The 14,637-nt window shown below is 35.9% G+C and overlaps 1 protein-coding gene across 1 annotated transcript in view; it reads right to left on the bottom strand.

Moving 5' to 3' along the window:
• Window positions 1–13,611, bottom strand: part of PDK3 (pyruvate dehydrogenase kinase 3) — a 301,385-nt gene extending 287,774 nt beyond the window's left edge. Inside the window, exon 1 of the mRNA XM_053706421.1 lies at window positions 13,174–13,611. Coding sequence (XP_053562396.1) covers window positions 13,174–13,279 — 106 coding nt within the window. The 5' untranslated portion in view covers window positions 13,280–13,611. The remainder of the gene's footprint in view (window positions 1–13,173) is intronic.
• Between the last annotated feature and the right edge of the window lie 1,026 nt (window positions 13,612–14,637).

Below are 14,637 nucleotides of genomic sequence, written 5' to 3'. Positions count from 1 at the left end.
TGCCAATAATACATTGATTAATACAGCAATATTAGGTCGCAACCTGATAGAAAAGGGACACTAAACCCAAATTTATTCTTTCATTATTCAAATAGAGCATGCAATTTTAAGCAACTTTTTAATTTACTCCTATAATCAAATTTTCTTCGTTCTCTTGCTATCTTTATTTAAAAAGCAGGAATGTAAAGCTTAAGAGCCAGCCCATTCTTGGTTGAGAACCTGGGTTATGCTTGCTTTATTGGTTTGCTAAATGTATCTACCAATAAGCAAGTGCTATCCAGGGTTCTGAATCTAAAATGGCCTGGCTACTAAGCTTTAAATTCCTGCTTTTTAAATAAATATAGCAAGAGAACGAAGAAAAATTGATAGTAGGAGTAAATTAGAAAATTGCTTAAAATTGCATTCCCTATCTGAATCATTAAAGAAAAAATGTGGGTTTAGTGTCCCTTTAACAAAATGGAAATCTAAACATGCTCCAAGTATTTTGTAGTTTGTTAAAGGGATACATACCGAAATAACAATAGAACAATTTAATTTGAATAGTTATATAAGTTGCAAAAGTAAAGCATTTTTTTACGAAATGATAGGGGGTATCCAAAATGTGACAATTGGGGCACAGATCCAACTGCTCCTCCATTCTGCAAATCTAATTATTTTCAACAAAATATACTAAATGGCAGGTTCCCAGAGGTATGGGCTGGCAATTAGGAAAGGAGAAAGTTTTCTATGAAAGTTTAATTTTTTTCATGATGTAAAGGGACAGGCTACTTAAAAAAATGTACTGTTTAAAAAGATAGATTATTACCCATTCCCCAGTTTTGCTTAACCAACACGGTAATATTAATATACTTTTTAGCCCTATAATTACCTTGTATCTAAGCCCCTCAGATTGTCCCTTACCTCAGTGCTTTTTACAATTTAACACACATGAGCTAAAACTGTCTGGCTGTTGCGCAAGATTTAAAAAGCAAATAAAAAGCAATGAGAAAAGGGGCGGCCAGCAGGGGCTTAGAAACAGGCAATCTTAAAGGTTATAAAGTATATTAAAATAACTATGTTGGTTATGCAAAGCTGGAGAATGGGTTAGTTAAATGAGTTATCAGTCTTTTTAAACAATAAAAAAAAATCAAGTAGACTGTCCCTTTAAAGAATATAAACTACTAGAGGAACAGGAAATTCTTCTGTTTATCGTTCTCTAAAGAACACACTTGTGCACTTGCTAAGACTGCTTGGGGCAATATTTAGATACTCACAACTGCCTTTTTATTTATTAAGTACAACAGTTATTCAGAACTAGTCCAATTTACCTGCCATTCATTAAAACCAGAATGCTTTAAACCAAATTTGCTCAAAAGGTGAATTGTCATTTACCAATAGATCTCTAATGACTAATAGACCATGCGTTATCAATTTGATCACAAAGGGGTCATTTAGTTTTACTTTTAAGACTTTCCAATTTCCCCCCACATGGGTTTCAAATCAATCGTCAATACAGTTGCAGCCCTCATACACACACATAGCCCAGACTATACATAATGTGAAGGGAAAAAAAATCTGAAAAAGTGCAATTTTTTTGGGTTGTGTTCACAATCTGATTAAAACAGAGCAAAGGAATACACATCCACAAGCATTAACACAATGACTAACAGTAACAGAATAGCGGCAGCCCCCGCTAGTAAGAAATGCCTATGAGCCAAAGTGAAAATAAGTTTTAAATGAATGATACACTTGAAACATAAACCTAAAATGTTTATTGATAATAATTTTAAAACAGACAGCCTAAGGAGTTGCTGCCCTGCAACAAGTTAAAAACACTGCAATACTGGTCATGCAAGTCAACAGAGTGATATTCAACTTATTTAGTCACTAGTTGATAAGCCTGCCCAGAGGGCAGTCTATGTGTTGTAAATACAGCTCCCCAAGCTACAAAAAATAAAAAATAGTAATACAGAAAAAAAAAAAAAGCTATCAAAAATAATAAAATTAAACCTAAACTAATACCCCTATAAAAATAAAAAATCCCCCCAAAATAAAAACACCCCCTAATCTAATACTAAACTACCAATAGCCGATGACTGCCACCGAGGATCAACACTTCTGAGAAGACCACTCCGGACTTCCGCTCCACGCCGTCTTCGCTGTGGATGAAGATGATGGACCTGCCTGGAAGAAGACCTTCTCCGCCGGGCTTCTGAAACCGTGAGTACCTATTTGGGGGGGGGGGGGGGTTGTTTTTTTAGAGTAGGGTTTTTTTGTGGCAAAACTTAAGAGCTGAATGCCCTTTTAACCCCTTAATGACCACAGCATTTTTCCATTTTCTGTCCGTTTGTGACCAAGGCTATTTTTACATTTTTGAGGTGTTTGTGTTTAGCTGTAATTTTCCTCTTACTCATTTACTGTACCCACACATATTATTTACCGTTTTTCTCGCCATTAAATGGACTTTCTAAAGATACCATTATTTTCATCATATCTTATAATTTACTATAAAAAAAAATATAAAATATGAGGAAAAAATGGAAAAAAACACACTTTTTCTAACTTTGACCCCCAAAATCTGTTACATATCTACAACCACCAAAAAACACCCATGCTAAATAGTTTCTAAATTTTGTCTTGATTTTAGAAATACCCAATGTTTACATGTTCTTTGCTTTTTTTGTAAACTATAGGGCCATAAATACAAGTAGCACTTTGCTATTTCCAAACCATTTCTTTTCAAAATTAGCGCTAGTTACATTAGAACACTGATATCTTTCAGGAATCTCTGAATATCCATTGACATGTATATATTTTTTTTTAGTAGACAACCCAAAGTATTGATCTAGGCCCATTTTGGTATATTTCATGCCACCATTTCACCGCCAAATGCAATCAAATACAAAAAATCGTTCACTTTTCACAAATTTTTTCACAAACTTTTGGTTTCTAACTTAAATTATTTACAAACAGCTTGTGCAATTATGGCATAAATGGTTGTAAATTCTTCTCTGGGATCCCCTTTGTTCAGAAATAGCAGACATATATGACTTTGGCGTTGCTTTTTGGTAATTAGAAGGCCGCTAAATGCCACTGCGCACCACACGTGTATTATGCCCAGCAGTGAAGGGGTTAATTAGGGAGCATGTAGGGAGCTTTTTGGGGTAGTTTTAGCTTTAGTGTAGTGTAGTAGACAACCCCAAGTATTGATCTAGGCCAATTTTGGTATATTTCATGCCACCATTTCACCGCCAAATGCAATTAAATTAAAAAAAACGTTAATTTTTTCTCAATTTTAGGTTTCTCACTGAAATTATTTACAAACAGCTTGTGCAATTATTGCACAAATGGTTGTAAATGCTTCTCTGGGATCCCCTTTGTTCAGAAATAGCAGACATATATGGCTTTGGCATTGCTTTTTGGTAATTAGAAGGCCTCTAAATGCCGCTGCGCATCACACGTGTATTATGGCTAGCAGTGAAGGGGTTAATTATGTAGCTTGTAGGGAGCTTGCAGGGTTAATTTTAGCTTTAGTGTAGAGCTCAGCCTCCCACCTGAAACATCAGACCCCCTGATCCCTCCCAAACAGCTCTCTTCCCTCCCCCACCCCACAATTGTCCCCGCCATCTTAAGTACTGGCAGAAAGTCTGCCAGTACTAAAATAAAAGGTATTTGGCCCTTTTTTTTAAAAAAAAAAAGCATATTTACATATGCTGATGTGTAGGATCCGCCCTTAGACCCCAACCTCACTGATCCCCCACCAAACAGCTCTCTAACCCTTCCCCTCTGCAATAATGGGCGCCATCTTGGGTACTGGCAGCTGTCTGCCAGTACCCAGTTTTGTAAAAAAATGTGCCTTTTTTTTCCAAAAATGCCCTTTTCTGTAGTGTAGCTCTCTCTGCATCGGATGGCCAAGGGGGGTTATTGCAGGATGCCTCCATATCGAGGCATCACTGCAATAACCGGAAAGCAGCTGGAAGCGAGCAGGATCGCTTCCAGCTGCTTTCCAGACCAAGGACGTACGCCACACGTCCTCGGTCATTAACTGCATTTTTTTTGAGGACGTGTGGCGTACGTCCTTGGTCGTTAAGGGGTTAAGGGCAGTAAAAAAAAAGAGCTGAATGCCCTTTTAAGGGCAATGCCCATACACATGCCCTTTTCAGGGCAATGGGTAGATTAGGTTTCTTAATGTTAGTTTTCTTTATTTTGGGGGGTTTGGTGGGTAGGGGGGGTTTACTGTTAGGGGGGACTTTGTTTATTTTTAATGTAAAAGAGCTGTTTAAATTAGGGCAATGAACTACAAAGGGCCCTTTTAAGGGCTATTTGTAGTTTAGCATTAGATTAAGGGGTGTTTCTATTTAGGGGGGCTTTTTATTTTCATAGGGATTAGGTTTAATTTTTTTGGATTATGTGTTTATTATTTTTTGTAATGTTAGCCTTTTTATTTTCTGTAATTAGATTTATTGTATTTATTGTAATGTAGTTTATTTTTATTGTAATTAAGGGGTTAATTTAGGGGGTGTTACGTTAGGGGGCTTAGTCATTAAATTCGTTTTTTGTGTTGTGGGGGTTGGCGGTGTAGGAGTTAATAGGTAAATTAGGTTTAATTTGTTGTGGGGGGTTGGCGGTTAAGGGGTTAATAAATGTATTAGGTAGTTTGCGATGTTGGGGTTTGCGGATTTAGGGGTTAATAATTTTATTAGGTAGTTTTTTTTTCTTAAAGGAATGCTAAAGTCCAAATTAAACTTTCATGATTCAGATAGGACATGTAATTTTAAACAACTATCTAATTTACTTTTATCATCAAATTTGCTTTGTTCTCTTGTTATTCTTAGTTGAAGGCTAATACTAGGTAGGCTCATATGCTAATTTCTAAGCCCTTGAAGGCCGCCTCTAATTTGGTTGCATTTGACAGTTTTTCACAGCTAGAGGGCGTTAGTTCATGTTTTTCATATAGATAACATTGTGCTCATGCACGTGAAGTTATTTAAGAGTCAGCACTAATTGCTTGAAATGCAAGTCTGTCAAAAGATCTGAGATAAGGAGGCAGTCTGCAGAGGCTTAGATACAAGGTAATTACAGAGGTAAATAGTATATTTCTATAACAGTGTTGGTTATGCAAAACTGGGGAATGGTAAATAAAGTTATTATCTATCTTTTTAAACAATAACATTTTTGGTGTTTACTATCCCTTTAATACTTTGTGCATGCGGTTAGTTTCTTTCTTTCTTAATACTTTGTACGGGCGGTTAGTTTTTTGTTTTTTTTACTTATTGCGTGCGGTAAGGTGTTTTTTTCATACTTATTGCGGGCATTTTTAAAAAAAAAAATTTTAGTACTCCGTTTGTCTTCGCTGCATCCCGGTGGATTCCGAAAATGGCAGGGTGGTGAAAGAGTCCACCCTGTTTGGTTGCCTCGCGCTGTCAACATTCCTTTAAAGATGCGTGCGCAACTGCCGACGGCAACGGACATTACAAACGCAATTATAGTATAGATATTCAGTCTTAACTATGAGATAAATTATACAAGTTGATATATTGTATCAGATTGTACAAAATGGGACTTTCTTTAATTTTTAACTTGCTCTTTACTGGTTAACAATACAAATTACGAAATTCAAATCTAATTTAATAACTTATACTGCCACATTCCTCGCGGAAAGCGAGGGCGGTAGTTAGACCTCTCAGTTTAACTTGTTAACTTTGTTAAAGGGACAGTCTAGTCAAAATGAAACTTCCATGATTCAGATAGGTAAATGCAATTTTAAACAACTTTCAAATTCACTTTTATCATCAAATTTGCTTTGTTCTCTTGGTATTCTTTGTTGAAAGCTAAACCTAGGTAGGCTCATATGCTAATTTCTAAAACCTTAAAGGCCGCCCCTTATTTCAATGCATTTGACAGTTTTTCACAGCTAGATTTATGCGTGCCATACAGATAACATTGTGACCACGCCCGTGGATTTACAAGTGAGAGGGCACTGATTGGCTAAATGCAAGTCTGTCAAAAGAACTGAAATAAGGGGGAAGTTTGCAGGGGCTTAGATACAAGGTAATTACAGAGGTAAATATAACAGTGTTGGTTATGCAAAACAGGGGAATTGGTAAAGTGATTAACAATAACAATTTTGGAGTCCCTTTAACACTAGAATTCAGTTTAAATACAACTAGGAATATTATTTGTAACCTTACTAGTCCACAAGGGCTGTTATATCTTAGCCTCACTTTGACTAAACTTTATTTTAACCCTTTCAGTGCTAATGACGGCTCTGAGCCATCGCAGAGTTTCCCACTCAGGTGCTAACGACGGCTCAGAGGCGTCGCTAGCACTCTCCCACCTTGAAGGAGATCTGGGGGCTTCCACCCGCTCCTACCATGGTGATCGGGCCTGTATAGTGACAGGCATTGCCGGGGATTCACGTTATGCACGGTGACATCACGCGCAATGACGTCACGGCGCAACTTTATTTAAAATTGACAATGTTAAGTATAGGAAAAGGGGGCATGCTGCTTAGAAGCCTGCATATCATTATCCCCAATAGTGTTTACCTTTGATTCCTAACAGAGAACGCAATTATTGTGCAATGAATTTATCTCACTCTTTGGGTCATATATATTCCTGGATACAATACAATATATCAGCTTGTACAAGTTACCTCATAGTTAAGACTGACTATAACTAAATAAGTTGAATATCACTCTGTTGACTTGCTTGACTTGCTTGACCAGTATTGCAGTGTTTTTAACTCGTTGCAGGGCACCAATTACTTAGGCAGTCTGTTTTAAAATTATTATCAATAAACATTTTATGTGTTCAAGTGTATCATTCATTTAAAACTTATTTTCACTTTGGCTCATAGGCATTTCTTACTAGTGTGGGTTTTTCTGTTACTGTATCACTATAATGCCTGTGCACAACAACCTCTATTGACCTAATAATTGAAACAAGGTCTGCAGATAGAAATAACATATCTTTATATATTTTCTCTCCTATTTCTTTCCCATTAACAATGACTAACAGAACTGTGGGGAGTTTTCATTATCTGCCAGTCAGTAGAAACCCCTAGACATAAAATATGTATTTATGCTGGATTCAATATGTGGATTCTCTTTAAAAAATATTTTCATTTGTTTAATTACTGCTCTTTCATATGCATCCTACTTTTTTTTTTTTTAAAGAAAGCCTTTTGGGACACTGTACTGAAATGTATTTCCAGTCCCTTAATGTATTTCCAGTTACTAGTTATACCTGCTGCAAAATTATGTATGGAAAATTGCTTCTTTAAGTATATTTGTGTAAAATAAATATCAGTCTCTGATAATTGAAACCACAACCCAACTAAATGGGCTGATCTTGCAGGAAGAGCATATCTATTTAGCTTATATCTCTATATTTACACAAACTTCTCCTTATTTTGTCTCACTGTATACAAAGTTAGACCAATACTTGAAGAGAACAATAGAAAATTGACATTTTATTATTATCTCTCTGACCCATGCCCCACTGAAAGCGTGATTACTTCTAAACCTTCTTGTTTACATAGTTTTTTATAACCTTTATTTAAAGAGACAGAGTACCCAGAATTTGTATTGTTTGAAAAGATAGATAATCCCTTTATTATCCATTCCCCAGTTTTGCATAACCAACACGGTTATATTAATAAACTTTTTAGCTCTGTGATTACCTTGTACCTAATCCTCCGCAGACTGCCCCTCATTTCAGCTCTTTTGACTTTAGCCAATCAGTGCAGTGAGCACAAGGTTATCTATATGACACACATTAATTAGCGCTGTCTAGCTGTGAAAAACTGCACTGAGATAAGAGGCGGTCTTCAAGGGCGTAGAAATTAGCATATGAGTCTACTAGTTTTAGCTTTCAACAAAGAATACCAAGAGTACAAAGCAATTTTGATGATAAAAGGTAAATTGGAAAGTTGTTTAAAATGGCATGCCCTATCTGGATCATGACAGTTTAATTTTGATTAGACTGTCCCTTTAAGTATTTGACATTTTCAGTATAGATGTGGTAAAACAGGCAAAAGCAGCTTATTCAAATTACAAAATAAAGGTCAATGAGCCATCTTTAAAAATTGAATACACTCTAGCAGATGAAATGGCTCATTTGGAACACATAAAACATACATTAAAACTGATCAAACGCATATCCCAGCAAATATCTCCCACCCCCTTTAACTCCCCCCCTATTGGACTATAAATTATAACATTATTGTCCGTCTTTAGTAATGTTTCTGTAACAAAATAAAACTAAAACAATAAACACAGATTAAAGAAACAACCTAAGCACAAAATTGTAGAAACAACTCAGTAGAAAAGTGGTTAAAGCAGAGTTTGACAAATATCTGGTGCAACGGCTCCCAGAATTTTGCTTCTGGCTTGTAACTTAATTAATACACTCTACTGAAGAACTATTTTTTTGTAAAGTCTACAAGTGGCACAGCAGCAAAGCAGCAGCCCAGAAAGCTGAAGACCCCAGTTCAACTTCAGGATGTGATAATAAGTGGTACCCTAGCCATAGATATTTCAGAAAATGTATCTCCCTCTGCAAGATAATGTACGACTGGTACCTTACATCAACTGGAGAGTATAGTAGCACCCCGACGGTTGCAACCAGGAACCTTGATGAAACAATGCTACTTGATCATTGCGGAATTTAAAATAAATAATATCCGCCCTACAACGCATCCTCGAGTTTCAAACCGCTCTCTTATAATCAGTGGAGCAGTACCTATCTGATAACTGTGCACCTTTTGCTGTATGAAATAACTCCATTTAACGAGTACCAGCACCACAAAAACACCTTTAAAACATTTCAGAATAAAATAAAATAAAAAAACTCCCTTTGTCAACAAAAGAAAACTTGAACAGTTAAAGAGAAACAAAACAGACATTGTCAGTTCTGAAATAGCGAGATAAGACTGTGAGACTAAATACTTCATAACGGTAAAAGCGCCATTATGAATTCTGCACGCTGGGCTTAAAGGGACAGTCAACAAAAAAATTGTTATTGTTTAAAAAGATAGCTTATGCCTTTACTACCCATTCCTCAGCTTTACATAGCCAACATGTTTATATTAATATACTTTATAACCTTTAAACCTCTATAAATTTCTGTCTGTTTCTAAGTCACTAAAGACAGCCTCATGATCACATGCTTTTTTATTAGCTTTTCGCAACAGGGGAGTGCTCGTTCATGTGAGCCATATAGATAACATTGTGCTCACGCCTGTAGGTTGTGCACAACACAGCACTAATTGGCTTAATTGCAAGTTAAAAGATAATAAATAAAAAGTCATGTGATCAGGGGGCTTTTAGAATATGCGTAGATACAAGGTAATCACAGAGGTACAAAGTGTACTAATATAACCATGTTTTCTGTGCAAAATTGGGGAATGGGTAATAAAGGGATTATCTATCTTTTTAAACAATAACATTTTATGAGTTTACTGTCCCTTTAAGTGTAGCTGAAAATCCTGACAAAGACTCTAGAATGCCCAGAACACCTTACCTCTAGTTCTTGTCTGTGAGACCACCCAGACACCTTTCACTCTGTCCAGTGAGACCACTTTTCCATAATAATACAGATATGCAAGTATTTTACAATTAAAAATATTTACACAAACTGTTTTTAAAATGTGTTTCTTCTGAAGGGCTGCAGTTGTAATTATTGTTTTTTCCACTTTGCTAGCGGTTTGCATTTGATATGCGAGATCTCATGTGTTGGGAACCTCATGCTACCTGTCCATGGCAAGAACGCCCACTAACTTAAAGTGATGGTAAATTTTAGAATTTTGCAATATAAAATATATTAAATGTACAAGCAAAACAGCATAATTATTTTTGTAAAAAAAAAGTGTATATGTATATATTTTATAAAAACATATTTAGAATCATAATTTAGAGCAGTTCCATCCACTCTCTACTTGTGCTTCCTAAGGGCTTTCAAAGGGCTGGACTTCAAGCGTGTCATATGACTCACACACTGATTGGAGGTTTATTAGAATTGTTATTAAACTCATGAGAGTCTATAAATCTAGCCATATAACTAAAAACATGCATTTCGGTAGCCAAAATGCTTGATTACAATACATAATCTGCTAAAATCAGATATGACCTGCTACACCAAGAAACATGCATAATCTGTATGTGCCATACAATAAATCAGTTCTTTTAGAAATTAGAAATTCATGTACATGATTAAAAAGGCCATTATAGTTGAAAAAGTATATACTCTAATTCATTAGCTCATGTGATTTTAAGACTAGCAACATGCAATTCTAAGTATTTAACCCCCACAAAGGGGTTAAACCCACAGTAGAAGTACAGCTCAAGACCCACAGAGCACTGCTGGTCACTAGTGAAAACTGGCAGTCAGCAGGGCTAGTCACACAATCCAACATGTAACTGTCGCTTCTGATTCGATCAGTAGCAGTTTAAACTCAAGACTAGCAGTGCTCTGCAGGTCGCACATAGAGGTGCTGGGTAGCTAGTCTTAAAATTCGAAGGAATTACAGCATATCATTTTCCAAAAACAATTTGCCATGAATTTATCCTAAACACCTATCACAGAAAAACTCTGCAAAAGAATAACTGTTACAAGTATTTCTGTCCCATTTATTTCCTTTCATCATCAAGGCTCCTAACAGTCTTCACAAAGCTACGTAATCTACTTTTTCACATGTATTTTGTTAAAAACAGCTTAAAGCTAAACTAAGTTTATGTGATGTAGTTATTTTAACGAACATAAACTGTCTCATTCCCAAAAGTTCATATTCTCATGAGTGGAGTTAAAGGTACATTAAAGTGCGGAACTTGAATATTTTACATTTGCAATTTGCTTGTATATAAATGTGTTTTACCCTGGAAATTGGCTAAACACATAGATATCTTGAGAGCAATGATAGTTTGCACTAAAGCTGAAGATAGATGGCAATTTGTGGCTATGCACATATGCCTCTCTTCATTGAATCAATGGCTGTTTTCATCTACAGACCCGCAATGCATTGCTCCTCTGAAGATGACTTTACCATGTGCTTAACTGTTTTACAGCAATATGCAAAAAAAATATAAAATCTAAAACAGGAGTATATTCAGTCTTGGTAGCACATACTATAGCATACGTTTTGTATAATGGATTTGTGCTGATCAGCAGTTTATATTTATTTAGAAAGTTATGCTTGCTCTGCATTTCTAGTTCAATTGTAGTACATTTTAAGTTTTATAGGTTTGGGTAATGACCCTGGCCAGACCAGGTACACTGACCACAAGATTCAAAGGAACACTAAAGAAACAATCTAATACCAGTGCATATTCTGCATGTCACCAAGAGAACAAAGAAAATTGAAAATAGGAGTAAATTAGAACGTTGCTTATAATTGCATGCTCTATCTGAATCGTGAAAGAAAAACATGTGGGTTCAATATCCCTTTAATGTTTGTTTACCCAATAAATGGTCAGCAACTCTCCCTTATATCCATATATAGCCAAGACAGTTTTTTCAAATCTAATATAAACTACATCACCTGCTCCATAGAGCCCCTCTAAAAGCACCATAGGGTTAAATGATATGCCACACAAGTGCTGTAGTGAAACAATACACAGCACACAAAATAAACAAACTTAAAGAAATGGGGCTGTAAAGCACAATTTGTTTTATTCTGTTGGGAGGGTGGTACAGACAAGTCCCAGCACTCTGTTATTGCTACATGGGAAAGGTGTCTGATTTGCTGTACAGCCTGTTGGCCTTAGCTGATAAACAACCTGCCAGCTTTGGGCGGTGAATTGCTATGCACACACTGGGTTAACACACGTTTGCATAATAATTGAGGGGTACTAGCTAGTAGCTTACAATGAGAACATGTTACAGTACCATGAAGCAAATGCATTGCTATGTGTACGATCATTTAGTGACCTTTTAAAAATCAGTCTGGTTGCTATACATAGCCCTTAAAAGTTGAGTCATTTACACTAAAAGATAGTTTGTAAACACATTAAAAATGTGTCTATAAATAAGTAACATCATAATTCTGCATGTGATGTTAGTATGAAATATAAAATTGCCACAATGTTTTCATGAATCCACAGATACCCAATTCAGTCCACTCCTGCCTGAAACTTCAGATTCAACCACAGGCAGTAAATAAATTCTTGTTTCTTTATTGTTCATGTGTTAGAGATCAAGCAGAAATGATCACATCATGTAAAATACATGTAGCTCAGGTGTCAGTTGTTCACATCCAAGGGGTATATAATGTTCTGTTTTTTGAGAAACCTTAGCCATTTGTTGCAAGTTGTTAAGAACATATTTATGTATCACATAAATATATATCAGTTAACAAACTGGCTAGAATTGTGATCACGTGAGAATTTACATTCTAACTGAAATACAACAAAACATGGAAATCCCTGGTTTTAGCTTTCAGTATGTACACTGTGTGCTCCCCCAAAAAAATCTGAACCACCTGTTGTTAACTGATATGCTCCTAAGTAAGGTAGGCGGTGTTGTGACTCCTCTAGTAGAGCTTGAGTACATACTATTGGGGTGTTTGAATGAGAACTTAAATTCTGTGTTGAACAATTTTTTTTGCCATACATAGTTATTATGGCACTATAATATGATAGATAATACTACTGAGGATCTGGATTTAATTGTCTAAAAAATATTTTGCATAGATATGCACCATTTAAAAATATTGTAAAAGTAAGAGCGACTACTACTACTACTACTAATAATAATTTAAAAAAAATAGGCTGCTTTATGGAAAATGTCAGAAACAACTTCCCCCCAAGTCATTGATAAAAAAGTAATACCTTCTTTATCTCTTTATGAAAGTGGTTCTAATATTTTGATACATAGGGAGAGAGGGAAGAAAGAGAAAGTAAAATGCTACATAATTCTTGCATGGAACAAGTCTACATTATTATTTTGCTTTTTAAAATTCCTCTACATATATCCTATATTGTGTCCTAGAAGACTTATGAGTTTGATATGCATGTATACAGAATTGTATAGAATATAAAAAAATAAATATATATGAAAACATTCAGGCCTATAAAGCTAGAGGACTTCGGGGCAAATAAACAAGCTTGTTGCAAATATTTTCAGATAATACTATTGAATTGTTAGATTGTCAGCCATCAATGAAGATGCAACAAAAAGTGTTAAACAAAAACTTACCAAAGTCCAGGAACTGCTTGATGGAGAGAGGGGAAGGGGAGAACTTAGAGTAATACTCGATCTGATTGGGTAATGCATTTTTTAGCAGGGTCCTACACAGCCTCATGATGCTCTCCCGAAGGAAGGTGAGCAGTAAAGTGACAAACCAAAGTCCAAAATAAAAGCAGCTACATAATAAATATTATGATGTAACCATGGTAGGTAAAGCTTGCAAATAATTAATTAATTATTAAGGGAAATTAGCAAGCTGGTTAAACTCAGCTATACATATATGCAAATAAGGGTGCACATAACCACCGTACAGTGCTCAGAAGAAAAAAGCAGAGCAAGGAATGAATTATAGAAGATAACGAAAGGAAGCAAAAATATGCACATCGGCCTTCTCCTGCAGTAGCCGCAGCAAGAACTCACAGGCCCCGCCCCCTCAAAGCGCGGCCCCAATCACAGCACGTCCGCACTCCAGATTCCGACACCTAAAGGCAGGCGCGCTCTCTGCTGCAGATACCCTAAAGCCACACCCACCGCAGTGTTTTCTTGCTTTTGATTGGTGGTTAGAATGACAGCTATTTTGTTGTTGAGCTTGAGACAGCCCAGGTAAACCAAGAAATAGGCAAACAACTGGCACCTGGTCGATGGGTATTCGGTGGTGTCGGAGAGGCGTTGGTATAATGTCCTACTCTTGCCTACGTGTGTACTTTGAGCTTGTAGCAGTACTGGAAATTAAGAATAAAACTGGCGCTCGTTGTTTTGCTATAACATTATTTTATAATAAGAATACGCAAAATACAGATCGCTGTACAATTGCAAATTCAGTAACACAGGGGAGTAAAGGTCATGTCTTTTACATAGTTTACAAACACAAATTACTAAATAAATACGTAGGTGTTTACCTGTAACTCATGTCTGTCTATCATCTATCTATCTCCATCAATCATTTATAAATATAATCTATCTCCATCAATCATCCATCTATCTAGACTATCATCCATCTATCTGTCATCTATCTATCATCCATCTATCTATCATCTATCTCCATCAATCAATTAGCTATCATCCATCTATCTATATATCTATCACCATCAATCAATTAGCTATCTATCATCCATCTATCTATTATCCATATATCATCCATTCATCTATCATCTATCTATCTCCATCAATCAAGTAGTTATCTATCTATCTCCATCAATCAATTAGCTATCTATCATCCATCTATCTATTTATCTATCTCTATCAATCAATTAGCTATCTATCATAAATCTATATATCTCCATTAATCAATCATCTATCTATCTAGCTATCTATCTATCTATCTATATCTATCTATCTATCTATCTATCTATCTATCTATCTATCTATCTTGTATGCTGTCAGCTGCTTATTAAGATACATGGCAATATGGCAGGAGCTGAATGGGACCCACAGTTCTTGGTGAAGACCCAGTTTTGAAGCTTGTCAAGAGCT

This window comes from Bombina bombina, chromosome 3, assembly GCF_027579735.1.
Source record: "Bombina bombina isolate aBomBom1 chromosome 3, aBomBom1.pri, whole genome shotgun sequence".
Taxonomy (NCBI): Eukaryota; Metazoa; Chordata; class Amphibia; order Anura; family Bombinatoridae; genus Bombina; species Bombina bombina.
Note: the sequence above shows the minus strand (reverse complement) of the source record. Positions and strands in the feature narration are given on the sequence as shown.